Source organism: Phaethon aethereus (assembly GCF_964289735.1).
Source record: "Phaethon aethereus genome assembly, chromosome: 2".
In the NCBI taxonomy this organism is placed as follows: Eukaryota; Metazoa; Chordata; class Aves; order Phaethontiformes; family Phaethontidae; genus Phaethon; species Phaethon aethereus.
Genome location: NC_138582.1, coordinates 13,793,796 through 13,814,717, shown reverse-complemented (window position 1 = coordinate 13,814,717; position 20,922 = coordinate 13,793,796). Strand labels below are relative to the sequence as shown.

At 47.4% G+C, this 20,922-nt stretch overlaps 1 protein-coding gene across 1 annotated transcript; it reads left to right on the top strand.

Annotated features, from left to right (window-relative positions):
* Positions 1-2,349: 2,349 nt before the first annotated feature.
* FAM83A (family with sequence similarity 83 member A) lies at positions 2,350-12,975 on the top strand (the record flags this gene model as incomplete). The annotated part of the gene is made up of 4 exons (XM_081996668.1): positions 2,350-2,866; positions 5,771-5,938; positions 7,407-7,531; positions 12,429-12,975. The coding sequence occupies exons 1-4, from the start codon at positions 2,384-2,386 to the stop codon at positions 12,973-12,975; spliced, it is 1,323 nt and encodes a 440-aa protein (XP_081852794.1). The 5' UTR covers positions 2,350-2,383.
* Between the last annotated feature and the right edge of the window lie 7,947 nt (positions 12,976-20,922).

Genomic DNA, 20,922 nt, shown 5'->3' with positions numbered 1-20,922 from the left:
ACAACAGTGAGACACGGGCCCTTCCCCTGGAACTTCAGCTTCGGAAATCACGACAGCAACGACACAGCTGACGGGTTGGAGAGCAGTTTGGTACGGTTCTGTCGCAAGTAAAAGCGGGGAGGCAGCCGGAGCTGGAAAAGAAAAAGAGCTCTCCGCCTTTGCCCCGTGTGAGGATCGAACTCACGACCTTCAGATTATGAGACTGACGCGCTACCTACTGCGCTAACGAGGCGGCTGCTTAGAAGTGTCCCGCGCTGGCCCTCGACCCTGCCCCCGGCCCCGCCCGGCGGCCGCCCGCCAGGGCCGCTGAGGGCCCCGCCGCCGCCTCAGCCCGCGCCGCGGCAGGACGAGGGCGGGAGGGACGGCGGGCCTGGCCCGGCATGGCCCTTCCTCCGGCTGCACTAGCGGGCTCCGCGCCGGAGGGCCCCGCGGTGACCGAGTGGGGCCTCCGAGTCAGTGTGCAGAACCCCGCAGTGGCTGAGTGGGATCCCATGGAGGTGGTGTGGGGCTTTGTGGTGACTATGGAGCCTCAGGGTGACCGTGTGGGTCGTGTGGTGGCCGTGTGGGACGCTGGGTTACCGTGTGGGACCCGAGGTGACAGCGCCGGCCCTGGCCGGGGCGGGGGTGACCGCCTGGCTGGGCACGGGGAGGCCCCGATTGGCGTTGACAGGGCGCGATCTGGCACGTCAGGTTAATTAGGCGGCATCATTTTCAGCATAATTGCGCAGAACAGGTCAGTAGATAATTAGTGACTTTTGGCCGCGTCTGACAGCTGCGGGCGGATGTTGGGGGCGGGGGAGGGACGGTTTTTTAAATCACACCAGGAGCTCGGGGATGGGCTCCACCACCACCTCTCCTTGGCCCCTAGGTGGGTGTTTCCTGCCCTCCCTGGCTCCGGGATTAAAACCTGAACCATTTCACACGCTTTTCTCTTTTCATATATATATGTTTATGTCATGCTCACATTTTTTTTTTCCTCCATAAGGCATCTGACATAGACACTGAGCCAGAATCTGGTAAGATAGCCTGGAAAGACTGGGCCTTTGTCACTCTGAGTGGCCCTGAAGACGCCCGTGCTCCAGAGCACGTTGGTAAGCGCGCCAGGACCCTTTTCCTGCTCAGACGTGCCCTCAGCAGCCTGCACCCCAGTGCAAGACCCCAGGCTGGCGTGTCCCCTCCACCCTGCCCTCCGCTCCGGAGCCGTGGCACGCCAGTTTATGGATGCAGAGCTACGAAGGGCGAGGGCAAAGCCAGCCTGCATGAGAAAACTATGTCACACGTGCCTCTGTGTAAAAGCATGCACACAGGTATTTATGGCGTACCTCAGGCAAGGTGCCTTCCCACCCTGCCTCTCCTCACCCCCGCGCAGTTATACCAGTCGGCCTGGCTCCCCGGAGGCACTGCGCCTCTCACCCCGCTGCAAACCTGTGCCTGTGTCCTGCTAATGACACAGCAGCTGAGCTGCCACGGGGACAACGTGACTCCAGAAGCTGCAGCCTGGAAAAAAAAAAAAAGAAACCAACCAAACAGCCCTAAATGTGCCCAATCAAGTGATGAGTGTTTGTATTTCTGATGCTTTGAGGCCAGCTCACAACCCTCCCTCCACATAATATTCAGGATGTTTGGGAAGGGGTATTTTTCTTTTAATAGGATGGCGTAGTCACAAAGCTTTAAAGAAATAGATGAGTGAATCGTCTGTGGTAATAGCAACATTCTACGAACGGGGCACAGTGACGAAGTTCAAGTCTATTTTTAAGCCTGCCTGGCAGCATGTAGGTACAGACAAGAGACCGTGACCCTTTCTGCTGTTCTGAAGCTATGGACATGGCTGATGTCTCTGTCCCAGTTCAACGTCAGAGTTGTTTTTGCTCCCTAACGAATACTATGGGAAGACAGAGAAGCCTCAAGCTGTTTTGAAGATTGTGCAACGATGCTTGGGAGCCTACCTGCTTTTGCTTGAGTGCTTTCCTCGCTCACATTTCACAGGATGCGACAGGAAGGGAAATACAACCGAATCGGACGGCCCTGGTAATTGGACTCGAATCCTTCGTATGCCCTGGGGATGAGGTGGGTGCCTCTCAGATAAGCAATCTGATCAGCTTTGCACTTGTGTCCCATCTGGAAACAGGTTTTTGCTGAAGTACACCACCACCTGAGAAGCAAGCTTTGGGGTTTTTTTTGAAGATAATTGTATCAACGAAATCAGGGAGTGTGAATTTGCCTGAGGTAATAAGATCTCTTTATTTTTATTCATAGTTAATTTGTTCAGCCAAGGCGATTTCACGCCAGAATGCAGTCTCCAAACAAGAAGGACGATTGCGCTGCCTGTGCTGCGCATATGCATGGAGCCTGCCCGGCAGATCGACTGCTTCGACAAAGAGCCATGAGCCACTCCAGACACATGGGCAAGATAAGGAAAAGGCTGGAGGATATCAAGAACCAGTCCCCGAAGTTCACAAAAACGGATTTCAGCCACAACGAAAGCATAAGGTTGGCCACCGATGCCTTCCTGGATGGTGGGACAGACTCTTACCTCGAAACTTTAAGCAAAGAGGGGGAGGTGGATTTCCTCTCCTCGGTGGAAGCTCAGTACATCAAGGATAATGCCAGGGAGTCCTATTATGCGCAGGATTCCCTGGCCATCGACGGGGCAGCTGCGCCAAAGCAGAACGATGCTGGGTCGCTTCCTTCAGGGACCTACTTCCCCACCATTTCTGACAGCAGTGAGCCAGCTCTGCTGCACACATGGATTACAGCGGAGAAGCCCTATTTAAAGGAAAAATCCACCGCCACTGTGTATTTCCAAACAGAGAAGAACAGCAACATTAGAGACATCATACGCCGGTACATCAACAAGACCACTCAGGTACGGGGAGAGAATTGCTGTTCCCTCTGCACTTGGTTGTCTTCCTGCTCTTAAAAAGATCATGTAAACGTGGTGTTTGATCTGAGCCAGCCTTGTGCATTGCAGTGTAGCTTTGCTCTAGAAAGTGGCAGTAAAGAGCTAGTTGTTGAACACAGTGCTTTGCTTTTTTTGTACTCACACCAACACTTTTTTATGTTAATGACTTACTTTAAAAAAACAACATTCCTTCTTCTTTTAAATGCCCATTAACCCAACAGAGCAAATGTGACATAGAAAGGGCAGCTGGGCTCTGTCCCTTCTCGTGCATCACCAGCAGGATGGTTTGCCCCGTTTCAGACTATTTCACCAGTAACAAGAATTGAGCTAAGCAAGCTCTGAGCCATTTGCAATTGTTTTAGGGGGTCCATGGGAGATGGGGGTGAAGGGGAACCTGGAGAAGGGCGTGTGTGTCTGTCTGGTGTGCCAGCAGCAGAGGAGGAAATTATTCAGGAAAAAAAGACCCTAATACATTGTCAGTGACACTGAAAATGCCACGTGGGCTCCATACAGAGACTCTGCAGCGTAACCTGGCGCATGGGAAAGGTGCAGATGATGCCCCTGACAACAGACAAAGTGAACGGGGGGCCGCAGAGAGGTGCCAGCCGCAAGCCAGGCTGCCCACGCACTGGGAAACCAGAAGCTGAGCAGCTGGAGGGTGACAAAAAGCCTCTGTCATGTGTGTTCTGGCAGCTCTCCTGTTTTCCTGGAAAAAAATATTTGACATTTCAGGGCTGTGTTTCCCATCAGCCAGGAGTTTTCCCCTTGTATAAACTCGAGATGCCACTAGCAGTTTCACAGGGGAAAGGTCAGGAGCAAAACCAGGCTGTAGTGCCTGCTGTCCAGCACAGGCTGCAGAACCTGCTGGAGTTAAAGGCTTTTGCTTTATTATTCTCCTGCAAGGGCAAGTTGCTGGGTCTGATAATGCTGAGTGTAATGGCAGGGGAGAAGAATCCCCATTGGCAACTGCCCTGTCAAAGGCTACAAGGACTCAGCACCTCAGGGGAATTATAGATTAGTCATTTTAAGTTGGCAGCATCAGAAAGATACAGTAACAGAAGAAATGCCTCTGCAATAATAAAATAAGCACCTGGTAAGTATCAACCCAGGCCAATTTTCTGTCCCAAAAGGAGAAAATTTGTAGGAGAAAAAGTTGGGAATGTAATATAAATCCATGGTTCACATGTCCTTCTTAACCATCTAATTTACATTACAAGAGGGTGCTGGAGCAACACTTACAGTATAAATTTGGCAACTGCTTTTTGAGTAAAGTTTTTCAATGGCAGCATTTATTAGTATCTGATAAGGGTCCATCATGGATAGCCTAATACTTGATATTACCATTAATCACTTAACAGAAATAAAGGCTGTGTTTGTGGATGACATCAAACTGCAAGGGAGTGGCGAGCAGTACTACAATCTTAACACATTTGTGGACTAGGCATGAATCATGAATGAAATTTGGAGAAAAGAAGCAAGAAGTACTGCAAGTAAGAGAGGGAAGTCAGGGGCAGAAAGACAGATTGGGAACAGCTGGTGAAAAAGCAGTACTAGAGAGAGTGGTCTGGGGCTCCAGTGAGGCTGGATGCGGTATTGTGCCATTCAAAAAGACAAGGTGAGTTAACAGCAAGTGTGGATGTGAGAAATTGGACTAATTGTGCCACTTACCTTGTTTTAGCACCTCCTACCTACTTTGGCAGCAGGAGGAAGGTGTGGGATCCTCACTGCTCTGCAAATAATTTGGCTTGCCTGAACAGGATGCTGGCCGCACAGGATGTGCTTGGTCTTGTAGGATTTCCTCGTGGGGGTGAAGGGAATAGGCTTGCTGGCAGGTGTGGGCACAGGCTTTGGAGTAAGATTCAGTGCAGGTTGGAAGCAATTAGTAGTTTGCAGAGATACTGTAAAGTTTGTTTTGACTGAAGATGATATCCTGCGAGTGCAATTATCAAGGGTTCCCTTTCTAGTCAATGGAAAAATAGGCACCTTCTGAAGTCAGGTATTAGCTGGGCAGAATTTCCCTGCGGAGATGACCCTTTCCACGGACAATAGTAGATGTCAGTGAAGACCAGCACCTTCATGAGGCCATGCCCAATGCTGAGCTAGAGCATGGAAGTGGTTTTATATCACACGTACAGTTCCCTCAATCCATGCTGGCTGGAGACTGTGAATTTAAGTAGCTATTGGGGCTTTTATGCCCAGTCGTGAGACTTTTACACACTTGTAAGTTGTAATGCTTATGTTACACACCTCTACCAGTGTCATGCCAGTTGTGAATTGAGAAGCATGGATGTATGGTTAAATTGAAAGAGTTTATAAGTCATTATTAAAAAAAGAAAAGATGGAGCTGCTGCCGTCTGCTGCCCCACCACCAATGACAGAGCGAGGATTTAAAGCAAGGACCGTTCCAGGCGTAAGTCGTAACAGAGAAAGCGTCATCCAGTGATTCTTGCTAAATGCACGTGACTTACAAAAGCTAGTCAGCCAGTTGGCAAGGGCTACGGTCTCTTGTTTTAGCTACATCCTTATTATTCTCCGATTAGTCCTTCAATATATCTCCTAGTGGTGAAATCTCACCTACAAATTCATGGGCCATCTTGTGTTTTATGATTAAAAGAGCTTAACTGAAGTGCGTATGTTGTGTGTTATATTGGCTTTATATGAGCAATAAAACAATGAAGCAACTTGTCTCATCGATTTACAGATTCAGGCACTTAGGGAGAAAACTAGAAGAAATATCCACATATATCTCCTAAGATTTGTGTTTGCTGGATTTTTTTTTAAAACAAATAAACTACGTTTCAGTGGCCTCACAGGCAACCTTAAGTTATGTAAATTGACTCTGTCAATGCCTCTGCTTCTTTCCTCTAGGTGCTAGCTATCGTGATGGATGTGTTCACAGATACTGAGATTCTTTGTGACCTCCTGGAGGCAGCTAACAAGCGCATGGTGTTTGTCTACCTGTTGCTCGATCATGGCAATATAAACCTCTTCTCGGAGATGTGCGACAAGTTGCAAATTGCTGAGGACCTCTTCAAGGTACTGTGGCTCGCTGAAGCTCTTGGGCTCAGCTTCGTCTGCCTAACTTAAGGCACTCTGAGCTAGAAGCATGGTTGTGCTAGGGTCAGTCCACCTGCAATCAAAAGGGAACAAGAGATTTCCAGAGGTAGCATTAGTGCTTCTAAGTCCCCTCTTGAAGAGGCCTAAATTTTTCCATGAATTTTATGGGAAGTTGAGGCATTTCCACTGGGTCCTTAGATGAAACTAATCTGGGCTCTGAAGTCTTAAAACAGAGCTTAAGTTCCCTAGTAGAGGTGTGTAACATAAGCATTACCACTGCTTCTTTTTAATAGCTACAGCAGCTGTGGTCTGGCAGCCATGGGTGGCAGGCACACAAAACTCTTTTGCATGACAATACCTTGGTTGCACTAGGTGGTTTCTGATAAAACCGTGTTGTTAATGCTCTGTTTTCACATTTAGCTGGCTGTTAGCTTAGTCCACCTTCATCTTCACCACAGGGCACTGACCTTGAAAATAACCTTCTCGAGTCCATTTCAGTTGTTGCTTGGGATGCTGTAGGGCACCTGTGGCATCTTCATGGGGATGGCTGACACCGCAGAGGCAGCGGCCCTCTGGAACGGCAGCTGGAGGGCAAGCAAGAGACCTGAGGGCATCTTACGTGCGCCAGACACCTGTGTTCAACAGCTAAATTCCACCCCAAACATATAAAGAAACTGAAATTAATAAAACATGCTCATAACAGTGTTCGCATGTCTGTAAATCCCTACTCCTTAAGAAGAGCAAGCCTGTGCTATTTATTTTAGGTATGCTGCTACAATACACAGGCTTTGACAATGTGTGAGCCAAATCCTTGGTGCTACTCATTTACTCAGGCTTTGATTCTGCAAAGCGTGTGTACACAGAGCAGAGTCAGGTCTGAGTGTCTGTCCTGCCTTAAACGCACTTGGCTCGGGTACCAGGGCAGCGCAGAGCATCGCGTGGGCCAAACTGACCTGCTCCTCCACTCGCACGTGTACTTGCGTCTGGGCTGTGCTAGAAGAGCAGCATGTACGTTCTGGCAGGCCCAGGTGGATTGGAAGAGCGGAGGTTTTGCCCTGTGCCATAGCCAACGTAAAACAAGGGAGCTTACGGCTACAGCAGGTTGTTGCTGGGATGTCAGCAGGGGTCACAGACGGTTCTTGGCTCTGGACACATCTTGTACTCCTTTCGGTTATTGTTACACAGCATAGCTCCATCTGTGTGAATTTCCATGCAGGTTTATATCCCCATTGAAAAAGTAAACCTGTGGCAGGTGAGAGAGCTTGGCTAGGCTTCCTCTAGCCTCAAACCTTCAAATATAACACTAGAGAGTACATGAAGAAATCGTAACAGACACTGTGGAAGTGAAAAGCTAAAGGTAGTGGGGGAAAGGTTCCTCTCCTTCTGATTCTTAATTTTAAAAGCAAGGAATTCACTCCGTTCTTTTTTCTTTTTTTTTTCTTTACAGAATATTTCAGTCCGCAGTGTTACTGGAGAAGTTTATTGTGCAAAATCAGGCAGGAAATTTTCAGGCCAAATACAAGAAAAATTTCTTATCTCTGATTGGAGATATGTGCTCTCTGGATCTTACAGGTGAGCTAAGCCATTGCAGTTCATGTCTAGGTGCTCCTTTATGATTTTAATATTATTTCACAAAAAAAGTGCCATGGAAATTTTTCTACTGGTGAGAAGCTTTTTTAAACAAAAACACCTCATGTTTTCAAATATATGCCATTTTTCAATGATCTGTTTAACTTGCTTTGAAGCTGATGTTCTTTATGGAGCGTGGTATTTAATTTAAGTGTTCATAAACTAATGTAAACAACTTTGCTGGTACAGCCCTGGAGCAGAACTAGAAATGTGTATAGCTTAATATTATGCTTTCCTCATTGTTTGGGTCCTCAGATGCTGTGATCATGAGACATGATACATTTCCATCTCCCTCGGGATGCCTTAATGTAGCATATGTCACTCAGCTTATCTGAGGATTTGTTCTCCATATGACAAGTTCAGTGATTAAAGGGAAAACAGAAACACTTCAGAGACCTACTGTTTTTTCTTGTGTTTCATTAACGGGTAGGCAGTATGTATCTACGCAACTGTTGTACCTTCCCTTTCTTTTTCTCTTTTTTTTTTTTTGTGAGCTGAGTCTGTAACTCTCCACTTCTGTGCTGCTATAATTATTTCAGATAGAGGATGTAGCATCTCAACAACTGGGTTTGTAATTAAGATCCAAGATCCTCTAGTCAGGGAATTTCAGGAGACTCTGAGCTTGCATCAAATAAATAAAGTTCCTAAGCCTCATGGCTATGTAAATAAGCTTCACAAATGACCAAGTGTATCTTAGAAATCCAGATGCAAAAATACAAAAGATTATTATTTAATTAAAAGGATGAGATTGTTTTTCTTAATCCCAGTTTATGATTAGGAAGCTTAAATGCCTCTAGTCCGATAAAACTATGCCACCAGGAAGATTACATGGTTTAACCCCAGCCAGCCACCGAGAACCACGTAGCCATTCGCTCGCTCCCCCCAGTGGGATGGGTGAGTGAATCAGAAGAGTAAAAGTAAGAAAACTCGTGGGTTGAGATAAAGACAGTTTAATAGGTAAAGCAAAAGCCGTGCATGCAAGCAAAGGAAAACAGGGAATTCATTCAGTAGTTCCCATGGGCAGGCAGGTGTTCAGCCATCTCCAGGGAAGCAGGGCTCCATCACGCGTAATGGTTACTTGAGAAGACAAACGCTATAACCCCAAATGTCCCCCCCTTCCTTCTTCTTCCTAGCAGCTTTATATACTGAGCATGACGTCGTATGGTATGGAATATCCCTTTGGTCAGTTGGGGTCAGCTGTGATGGCTGTGTCCCCTTCCGGCTTCTTGTGCACCCCCAGCCTCCTCGCTGGGGGGGTGGGGTGAGGAGCAGAAAAGGCCTTGACCCTCTTATTCAGGCTGCAAGAGCTCAGCTGTCCACAGGGATGGGCATCCAGTTTTCATTCAGTTTCCAAATGAACCATCAGACAAAAATGAGTGAACACTCAGTGTGTTTTTTTCATTGGCTGTTCTTTTAGGGTTTTTTTAATCCCTCACCAGAGCTGTGTAGAAATGCAACAGCAGATTTACGTAGAGAGTAGACGTGAAGGATGTGTGGGAGAAGAGAGACAGAACAAGATCTATTTTCTTTAGCCAAGAAGCTTCCTTTTGGCTATTCTTTTAAATCCTAAAAAAAAAGAAAAACCCTCGAAGTCCTGTGTAGAGTCACTTCTGTCATTCTCTACTGTTGTTGCAATATCGTCTAATCTCATCTACATAATCCCCTATCCAGCAAGCAAGCAGAGAGGGTGATGAGGAACAAATCTATAAACTATTTAACTTCAACATGCTCAGCACTGGTTTGCAGATTCACATGGGTTATAGCTGGCTGTCAGTACATGGCATTTCTGTAGGCTTTCTAGTTCTCTCTTTATTAATCTGAAACTTTTCTGTTATCCCTAAACCTTATTCACCACCTCTGCAGGTACAAAGAAGAAGGATGTTGATTAAAACAGGCTCAAACTCTTCTGCAATGTGTTTGTTGGAAATCAGATTGGAATAGATCTTAAAACTAATACAAAAGACCTTAAAACTAATACAACAGCAAATTTCACCGAAGTGCTGTGCTCTGCCTGACTTTGTAATAGAGGCTGGGGAAATAAAATAACCCTTCAGGACATACTGGTCTAAAAGGGACCCTGGCTTACTGCTTCTAGCCAAAGCGTTTGGGGACAAAATATCTGACATCTAACACCGGGGTGCTTTGCCGAGAGCATCAGTTCAGGTGGGGCAGGTTTCTCATACAGAGGTTATCCCACCAGCAGGCAACACTAACACGTAAGTTAATTCAAACCTGAGCTCAGCTGAAAAACCCAGTCTTTCCATTTCGGATTAAATGCATGTAATGTTGCATGTTACTGTAGCACCGTAAGCGCGAGGCATGAGGGCATCCCTAATGAACTGCAGATGTAGTAATGCAGAGGGTACACTCAGAAAAAAAACCAAGTCCAGTGCAAATGAAGGTTGGATAGGAGAGGTGGGGTTTGACTCAGACAATCATAAATGAGAGGATCCGAAACAGGACATAGGTTTTGTGACAAAGCCCTGGAAAGACGGCTGAGAAGCACCTATTAATGGCTGGATTTGTGATACAGCTTTGGCCCCAAGCTGGGCAGTATTTCTTTGTCCTTTCTCTTCTTTCTGATGTGCTTCACTCAAAGAGGCCTGGTAAAAAAATGATCCTTCTGGGCAGATAGTGACAATGACAGACTTCTCTGAGCCTTTCCTAAAAGAGCACTCAGAATTGTAAACTAAGGAGCAAAACAGGGCCTAAAACGTAAACAATTAATTTCCGCTTAGAAGGAAGCCAATGAAATCCTGTTAAGTCTTTATGTCAAGTTCTGCTTTGTTCTTCAGCAAAGTGCACCGAATGTAAATTGCTGTGACTCACTACCTGAAGTCCAAAATCACTCAGGTCTCACCTTGTTACTTGTTGCAGCTGACCCATTTGCCATCAGTCCATGGAGGATCTTTGGGATGTTAATTGAATCCAACTTTCTCTGCTTACAAGGGTTACAGATAAGATTGATGAGCCACAAATGAGTATCTGTCTGTCAGGTACTCCAGGAAGTTACATGTGGGAGTAAATTATCAAAATTAGATGCAACACTTTTTTCCTCTGATTTTGTTGTTTTTTTTTAAAGCCATTTATAAGTGTTACTGATTTTTATTTCTCTCTTAAATTTTCTTTTATAAACTAGATATCTCTCTAGCACGTGAAGTATAAACCTGCCACCCCACACCTCAGCCCTTTCATGAGTCTGTAACTTTCAGCGTAGATATCCCAGACTAATTGCATGTGTTTTTGTATTTGTTTCTGGTTTATTACCTCCTTAAAGGTTAGACAAGGATATGCAGAGGTTTAGAGAGTGCTTCTTTCTTAGTGAATAAAGCCAATGTTGAGCTAGCACAGAGATGTTACCCACACAGTGAGGGGTGAGCTTGCTGTGCTGTTTACCTTGGCTCCCAAGTATTTTAGAATGATTTGAACAAAGTGGATGAGAAGTACCTGTATTCTAGTAACTTAGTGTATATTTTCATACCCAATCATAAAACTTACAGTATATTTTGTAGGGTTGCCCAGTGGCATTCATTTCTTCACTCTTCCCCTTGCTCCTGAAGCAACAGCATAAAACCACGGTATGCTCCAAACCCACCCCTGCTTAAGAATGCTCTGAACGGGCAGATGTAAATCATCTATCTTTATTCCCTTAGCCTTGGCTCGGGCTGTCAGTTCCACTGAGTTTCACAGGAGTTTTGTCAAAACATGACAAGAACAAGGTTTAAAGTGCACACACCTACAGCCAAATCTGGCTCTCAGCAATCCTTGTGCAAATCCAGTGTAGCTGATAGAGTCACGCAGGAATAACTGGGGCAGAGTTTTGCCAACACAGGATAACCTCAGGTTCGAATCCAACACTGCTCTGTATCCTCTGCTGCACAGCTTGAGCCCGGTCCGCTCAGGGACTAATTACATTTCATTCTCTCAAGTACACTCATTTTATTGATGCTGCTGCTGCTCAGACAAGGCAGCCTGCACAGCACAATCAAGCTGCCTTGTGGTTTTGTAAAAGAGCACATATTTATGTTTGCCGAGTGGATTAGGGAACCACATAAAAGAAAAATCATGTAAAAGCTATGGGCTATCCTAAGGTCTCTGGACTACCAGAATGAAAACTATTGCGGTGTTTCTCCCTCACTTTATAGTAAGGTAGTAGGGGTTTTTTTGGAAAGGCTGTAGGAAATATTTGTAATTTCATTTTCCCTGTAGTGAGGAAAATAAGCATTTGTCAGGTGTGGCAGTTTGTTTTGTGCGAGTGGGATGTGACAGGGAGGCTGGGTTTTTATGTGTTTCTCTTGACCAATGCAGAAAAAGTATGGCAAAATGAAAACAAAGGATGGTTATTTTTCGCTAGTCTTTCTAATGTCAGTTTTGAGTGGGCGAGAGTTACCAACTGGCACAGCATCCTGCAGGGCATGTACAATTCATGTGTGTGCAGACAAGACATGGTAAGACCTTAACTTAAGCATTGTGTGTGGAAGAGAGGTACCCAAAATAGGCGTCTAAATGCCTTTCCATGGAACAGACACCCAAACCTTGGACATTATATCTGACATGTAGTCCTGCAGTGGATCTGGATCACCACTCCCTTTAGGAGGTTGTATAACTTTACAAGGTTTCTTGAAGGTTTTAGAGGCAGCTGCAATAACAAAGCTTAATACAAGTCAAAGAGCACTGATGTGAACTGACCTGAAATTCAACTGCGACACCATCTTCATCCTGTGTTTAGACAAGAAGCTTCAGTAGTAAAACACATTTGCCTTTCGCACCACCCCTGCGGGGATCTCCAGTTCCTAATGGCTGACGTTAACGCTAACCCTTACCTTGTCTGTCCTTCCAGCTTCACCTGGTTATGCGGCCAGGTTCACCGCAACCTCCTCTCCAAGTTCACAGGTCAAGTTGTGGAGCTGTTTGATGAAGAGTTCCGACACCTTTACGCGCTGTCCAAGCCAGTGAGGGGACCGAAGTCTCCACCACGCACCATGCCCTTCCTGTTCAGCAAGAGCTGGGCCCCCCAGCGCAGCCTCCCTGACAGCAACGAGGGAAGCACTAACACTCTTTCTGATCCCTTCAGCAGCCTCTCAGCTGGCAGCACCCACCAGACCAAGCAAATGCCAAGAACTCTCGTATTTAGCAGCAACTTCAACCCCCAGTCACCTCTCCATAGAGTTAATTCCTTCCACAGCTATGTCTCATTCACACCCCCACCACCACAGAAGGCCATCCAGGCTAACTACTATCAGCCGCACTACGTGGCCGATAACACCACAGTTCTGTATAACAACATGAACGTTTACAGACCTGTAAGACTTAGACAAGAGGAACCAAACAGGACAGGGTTAAGCTCACCCTGGAGATGCCTCCACAAAGCTAACCTGTTTGCATAATAACCACCTTGTTTTGAATTGCAAGTAAACGTAGTGACAACCTGTTTAGCAATCGCTTGTGTACTGATGAATACAGAAATTCTGTATTATACAAAATGAAGATGATTTCAAGCCTCTTGTTTTGTTTTGCTGCTTATGGATGCTTCGTTTCCCTAATTAAAAAGCCAAGCCTGCTAACATGTAAACCTTGGGCGCATCACAAACCCAGGAAGAAGACATCTAAATAATGCTGCTCACAGCGCAACACTGGTGCTGCCTATCACCTCTCCTCGGTAGCATATTTGTGTAGCAGTAGGTTTAGGTGGTTAACTGTTTTTCATATGGCTAGGCACCTGAAAGTGGGGTAAGTCACAGTTTATTACTACGCATTTTATGCACTTTCATAAGGAGACTGAAGGCTGCTATTTACGTGTCAAACCAAGGCAATGCTGGCAGCAGCAGTCTACCTTCGTGATGTCAACACACCTGAATCTTGATTTAGGAGGACTCCTTTAGGGCTGATGGGGAAGGACAGTTCCTGCCACCACGCTGTCTCCAAGCTGACTGCTTGAAGCACACAGCAAGGAGGTCTGTTCTCTGGGTTTCTAGGAAGGGGCCTTCTAACATGACATGGACCAAGACCAACAATTAGGGTTACAGAGGACATCTTGCAGCCACCGTATGCTCATTTCCACTCATTAGCAACACGGGTGCGTTCCAGCACACTTTGTTACAAACCTCCAATCCCACCAGCTCAGAGCAATTTTCCTCATTGCAGAGCAGCTGTGTAGATTCAAACTGGAAAATGAAGCTGAGTAAAGAAGCAGAGTCCTACTAGTAACACACCAGGACTGAGTTCCAATTCATTTAATAGCACGTGGATCTTAGAAATCATCTAAGTGGTCATTTGATTGAACATTAAGTTAGAGATAATGATGCTTTATTTCATAGTTCTTCAAGGTTTCTAATTTTTAAAGAGAAACTGTGTGTCTGTAGTGCCCATTGAATACAGAGGGAGTTATAGAAGTTCAGCAGCTTGAACCAAAAGCAGAAAAACTTTCTGCCAAATAATCCATGAAAATTATGGATACTTCTGTAAGTAAGTGAAAGGCAAAAAATACTAAGAAAATTAATGAAACAGAGGATTTCCATACAAATCCCAAAGTTACTAGATGCCTAACATCTATTGATTTATCAGTAGATTATTTTTTTACACCTGCTTTATATCATCTTTCATCTGACTGCAACAGAAAACAGAAACCTAAACACATTTGCACATCTGGCCTATTTTGCCTGACCTCTCACCTGCTCAAAAAGGAATACAATTTAATTATTTGGGCTGTGGATGATGAAAATTGTCTGCAGCAGCAAGATCTCCGGTGAGAAAAGTTTATCATCCTTGGAAGAGCAATCATTTTGAAAGCATACCAGTAAAGATTACGGAACATTATGAAAGGTACAGGATGGACACATCCTGCTCTAGCTTTGGTGTGGACATTTTTACCTGTGCTATCAAATTTTTGAGTCCAGAATGACAATAAACTCCTGCATATAATTGTAAATTCTGTAAATAGCAACATTTTTCGGACTCCTTGGGAAGATGGGAAAGTTGATTTTCATTCCTATGACAATTCTACTAAATTATCTAAATATGGAAACCATTCAAATAAAAGAGAAGACTTTCATTAAAGTCCCTTTGAGAATCATTTTGTTTCTTCATATACTCTTGACTTGTGCATGTTACTATCTTCTCTTCCAAAAGTTAAATGAGTTCCATAAGCACACGTGAAAAGGAAACACATTTTGTATCATCTTCTGAAGTCAATAGGAACAGAATTAAACATACGTGTGTCCCCAGCCGAATTAAGATTTTTCTTCTAAATTTGGTTCAGTACCCTGATCCTGTTGTAGCCCAATGGTGGGTGGCACAGAGAGGAATATGGGGAGAAGTTTGTAGATCACTGCCTCTGAAGCCTTCATTTCCTCAGGCCGTGGCCCATGAAATCAATGAAGGAGCTCTTACCGTCTCTGTGGGGCAAGACAGTTTGCCTACAGAAGTTTTGGAGAACGCAGCTAATGCAAAGTAGGTAAGGGACAAACTAATAACCAGAACGAGCGCTGTGGGTTAAGAAGAGCTGATGTCGGCCCTGGATCAGGGATACAGCTTGTGCTAGTTCAGACAACAGCTGAACTTGAATGTCAAATGAATCAAATTACAGTTTTGATGGAAAACAATCAGAGTTTACAATTCAGCAATAAGTTATGCCAAAAATCCTAACAAGCCCCCACAAGTTTGATCACTCAGTGATGAGGGGAACATGTGGTTACAGGCAGCTGCAGAAAATACCTGTCAGGAAGGTCACGGCAGGATGCTGACATACCTTGTCCATCTGCTGCAAGGGAAGGGCTTAAAAAAACACTGCTACCATACATTGCACCCTCAGCAAGTTTGCAGATGACACCAAGCTGAGTGGTGTGGTTGACACGCCTGAGGGACAGGATGCCATCCAGAGGGACCTGGACAAGCTCAAGGAATGGGCCCATGTGAACCTCATGAGGTTCAACAAGGCCAAGTGCAGGGTCCTGCACCTGGGTCAGGGCAACCCCCGGTATCAGTACAGGCTGGGGGATGAAGGGATTGAGAGCAGCCCTGCTGAGAAGGACCTGGGTGTCCTGGGGGATGAAAAGCTGGACATGAGCCAGCAATGGGTGCTTACAGCACAGAAGGCCAACTGTATCCTGGGCTGCATCCAAAGCAGTGTGTCCAGCAGGGCGAGGGAGGGGATTCTGCCCCTCTGCTCTGCTCTGGTGAGACCCCACCTGGAGTCCTGCGTCCAGCTCTGGGGACGCACCCTGCAAAGGCCGCCTGGGGCCTTACCCAGGCTCTGCAGGGGTCTGTGCAGGGCCCTAATTACCCTCCAGAGTGCCCCAGGGCCTCATCCGGGCTTTGCTGGGGACCATCGGAGGCCCCTGTTGCCCTCCAGAGGCCCCCCATTCTACAGAAATCTAAAAGTCTAAAAAAAAAACTTTCAAGTACAAATTCACTTCTGTAAGTATTCTGGAGCTTTGTATAGGCTACGTTTATTTCTGCTTTTCAGCCCCCATCACTCACAACTAGATCCTCTTCATCTTCCTCCAAAATAGGTGAGAGAGACAAAATATAGTAACGAGGATCATTCCAGTTTTCCTTGCCAAGGTCGGCATCTGAATCGTCTTGCACAAAATTAGAGGGGAGGAATCTGCTTATGCCGTCTGCCAGCTCTCCCACAGACCAACTGTCGTCATCCACCTGTCCAAAGAGGTAAACAAACTGTCCAGCAGTTAGAGGAAGCTCTACTTCAGGCTGCTCACTGGGACCATCAAGAGGATCATAGCTGTATCGAGCTATGAATGCTCGAAGCTTTCCCCGTTGTTGTCCCCGAGCCTGCAGGATGATGGCCTGTTTGTCTGCTAGTGGTTCTTCTGTCTGACTTGTGGGATGTTCCTCTGAGAGAAGGCAGGACCCAGGACTGTCCTCTGCCCAAGTTGGCTCTAAAGCGTTCTGAAACCCAGTGTCCGGTTCACTCACCTGGGCTTGAAGCAGTTGCCTGACTTCTCCGTGGTCCCTTTTTACTTCTCTCTGAGCCCTTTCTGCCATTTCTCTGATGGCTTTCAGTTTGTGCTCTGCAGCTCCCAGTCGGCTTTGAAGACAGCCGATGGCTTGGATGACAGAATTTCGCTCCTCTGCCACTCATGTCAGTCGGCCCTTCGGGACAGCACTTTCAGCATGCACCTTTTCTGCCGAATGCATCAGCCCACAGAGGCGAGAATTTTCTCCAGCCAGTCTGGTGTTTTCATCCGTCACCTCCAGAAGCTGCATCTCTAAAGCCTCGCACCTATGAGCCCTCGTCACCTGCAGCCACTTGGGCCTGGAGCTCCTCAGCCACCTTCTGCGAGGCTTCGTTCCACTGGGCCTGTGCCAGCAGAGCTCCGGCAGGTTCTCTCCTTCCTCCGGCCCGTTTCCGCTGAGGAAACGATTTCTTGCACGGTTCCTCAGCGGAGCGTTGGATGGGCCATGGCACTGGAGTGTGGTGCCCGATGGTGGTGATGGATCACCAGGTGCCCGATGGTCTCCTGCAGATGCCTGCATCTTCCTTTCAGCCGCTCAGTGAGGGCAGCTAGCTGAGCATTTTTCTGCAGGAGCCAGTCCTCCTCCTTGCATGCTTCTGGAGAGCTTCTCTTTCTCAGGAGGCGGTTCTCCATCTCAAAGGCACCGCGTTGCCTCTCCAGCCCTTCCAGGGCCCACTGCAGGTGACCGTTCTGCTCCAGCAGCCAGCCGCAGGTGCTGCCAGGAAGGACCAAGTCTTCCCCCGCGGCCCCCGGCAGCTGGAGCAGAACATCCATCACAGCCTGGCATGTCGTCTGCTGCCCAGCGCCGTGGCTTTTGTCGGGGCTCTCTACAGGAGAGGCGCAACTTGGAAAGACCAAGGCTCGGTCTGGCAGCAGGCCAGCTTCCGCCAGCACTGCTCCTCCTGCGCAGGGCGGTTGGGGGCCAAAACGAGCAGCCAAAACACTGGTGTGTGTGTGGTCAACACCTTCCTAGCGACAAACACAAAGCACAGCACTCTGGGGGCTGCTATGAGGAAAGTTAACTCCATCCCAGCCAGACCCAATACAGTCTCCACCCCTTATTCCATACCATTTGTGTCATGCTCAGGTCCCACGTTATTTAATACATTTATACATCTGCTAGCCATCCATTTGTATCTAATTCTCATTACTGAAATCCCTTCTTACCAACACAAGTTATACTTAAACCCTCTTTATACCCAAGAGAACAGGCTGAATCATTCTCGTTAACTACTGTCCCTTAACAGATAGATACTACTTTCCTATTCCATGGGCTTCCTCCACTCCTCCAAATATCCATAAGTACAGGCTATGACTTGGGGCCCATCTGTCAAGATGGGTGCTCAGGACAGGAGAAGCAGCATGGTCAAGTGTTGGGCAAAAAGACCCAGGCCCCTGAGTGAAGACAGTCCCACCATCGGGTTTGCCTTTTGCCAAAGGAGGAGCAACCCACATTGCCTTCCCCAGCCACTTCCCTGTGTGCACTATGGGGACCTTATCTCCTGCCACAGTATGTAGGGGTTTGGTTTGGGCAGGACCAGGACACTTAGCAGATCCTCTGGTGTTAACCAGCCAAGTGGCTTCTGCTAAATTTATCTCCCAGTGCTTCCATGCCCCATTGCCCAACACTCTCAACATAGTCTTTAGCAGTCCATTACATCACTCAGCCTTTCCAAAGGCATGTGGGTGATAGGGGATGTGATACACCCACTCAGTGGCCCAGGAGTTTATTTGGGTTATTTTGGAAATGAGACCCATTGTCAGATTTAATTCCTTCTGGCATACCATATTGCCACAAAATTTGCCTTTCAAGGCCTAAGATGGCATTTTGGGCAGTGGCATGGTTTACCAGGTATGTTTCTAGCCAATTGGTACTTGCTTCCACCACAGTGAGTATGTAGCACTTGCCCCGGCGTGTTGGCGGCAGCGGTCCGATATAGTCAATTTGCCAGGTCTCGCCACATGGAGAACCCAACCTCCGCTTTCTATTCCAGGGAGACTTTACTCGTGTGGCTCGCTTGATGGAGGCATGTTTCACATTCATGAGTGACCTGTGTGATGGCCTCCATGGTCAGGTTCACCCCTTGATATTGCATTTCTCCCTAGATGTCCAGATGTTTTGTGGGCCCATCGAACTATAAACAGCTCACCTGTACACTCCCAGCCCAGGTCCACCTGAGCTACTTCAATTTTGACAGCCTTCTCTACCTGTTGCTTGTTTTGATGTTCCTCTGTAGCGTGACTTCTGGGCAAGTAGCATCTACAGGACCTACCTTTAGAGTGACAATTTATACCCAGGCAGCAGTAGAGCAGAGAGAAGCGAAACAGTGTGTGGAACCGCCCAAGGGACCGTCCGTACAGGTGTCGCTCACATGCCACGAAAGGATGTTTGCAGGGCACCTCAAACCCACTGCTGCCCCTGCGTTCGCGCCTTGCGAGTAAGATGAATGACTAGGCTGGGCTTGGCCAGGGGTTTCCAGAGTGTCCCTGCATCACTTCCCCAGCTCAAATTGGCCATGCAGGTGTTTTGGCTCAGAGGTGCTTCTGCTGGAGTCCTGCAAGTGTTACCCATTAAAGCACTTCTGAGTGTGAAGCCCAATGCCTGGCTGTATGGCTGCTAATGGAGCATACCTCATGCGCAGGTGTGTGCCTGTGCAATTGCTGCTCACACACAAAGCACCCAGAGGAGCATGTGCTTGAGGACATCCACTGTGCTTGCTGCTCCTCAGGAGCATTTCACTGACTGCTGCTGCTTAATCATAGAACAGTTTACGTTGGAAGGGACCTTCAAAGGTCATCTAGTCCAACCCCCCCTGCAATGAGCAGGGACATCTCCAACTACATCAGGTTGCTCAGAGCCCCATCCAACCTGACCTGGAATGTTTCCCTGGATGGGGCATCTACCATCTCTCTGGACAACCTGGGCCAGTGTTTCACCACCCTCATTGTGAAAAATATCTTCCTTATCTCTAGTCGAAATCTACCCTCTTTTAGTTAAAACCATTGCCCCTTGTCCTATTGCAACAGGCCCTGCTGAAAAGTCTGTCCCCATCTCTCTTATAAGCCCCCTTAAAGTACAGAAAAGCTGCAGTAAAGTCTCCCCGGTGCCTTCTCTTCTCCACGCTGAACACCCATAACTCAGCCTGTCCCCATAGGAAAGGTGTTCCATCCCTCGGATCATTTTTGTGGCCTCCTCTGCACCCACTCCAACAGGTCCATGTCTTTCCTGTGCTGAGGGCTCCAGAGCTGGACATAGGACTCCAGGTGGGATCTCACCAGAGCACAGTAGAGGGGCAGAATCCCCCCCCTCGACCTGCTGGCCACTGCTGGATGCAGTCCAGCACCTTGCAATCAGCAAGGTTGGCCTTCTGGGCTGCGAGCGCCCATTGCTGGCTCATGTCCAGCTTTTCATCCCCCAGGACCCCCAAGTCCTTCTCAGCAGGGCTGCTCTCAATCCCTTCATCCCCCAGCCTGCACTGATACCAAGGGGTTGCCCCAGCCCAAGTGCAGGACCCTGCACTTGGCCTTGTTGAACCTCATGAGGTTCACATGGGCCCATTCCTTGAGCTTGTCCAGGTCCCTCTGGATGGCATCCCAGTTCCTCAGCACCACTCAGTTTGGTGTCATCTGCAAACTTGCTGAGGGTGCACTCAATCCCACTATGTCACTGATGAAGTTCTTAAAGAGTACTGGTCCCAACATGGACCGTGGAGGGACACCACTTGTCACCCATCTCCATCTGGACATTGAGCTGTTGACCACTACCCTCTGGGTGCGACCATCCAACCAATTCCCCATCCACCTAACAGTCCATCCATCAAATCCATCTCTCTCCAATTGAGAGGGAAGGATGTTGTGGGGGACCATGTCAAAGCCCTTACAGAAGTCCAGACAGACAACATCGGTAGCTCTTGCCTTGTCCACTGATATGGTCACTCCATCCTAGAAGGCCACTAAGTTGGTCAGGCAGGACTTGCCCTTGGTGAAGCCATGCTGGCTGTCTCAATGCTGCCCTCCATGTGCCTTAGCTTCTGGGAGGATCTGCTCTATGATCTTCCCAGGCAGAGTTGAAGCTGACAGGTCAGTAGTTCCCAGGGTCCTCTTTTTGACCCTTTTTAAAAATGGGTGCAATGTTTCCCTTTTTCCAGTCTCCAGGGGCTTCACCTGACTGCCAGGACTTTTCAAATCTCATGGAGAGTGGCCTGGCAACTACATCATCCAATTCCCTCAGGACTCTGGGATGCATCTCATCAGGCCCCATAGACTTCTGTATGTTCAGGTTCCTCAGGTGGTCTCAAACCTGATCTTCTCTTACAGTGGGAAGGACTTTGCTCCTCCAGTCCCCATCTTGCAGTCTGT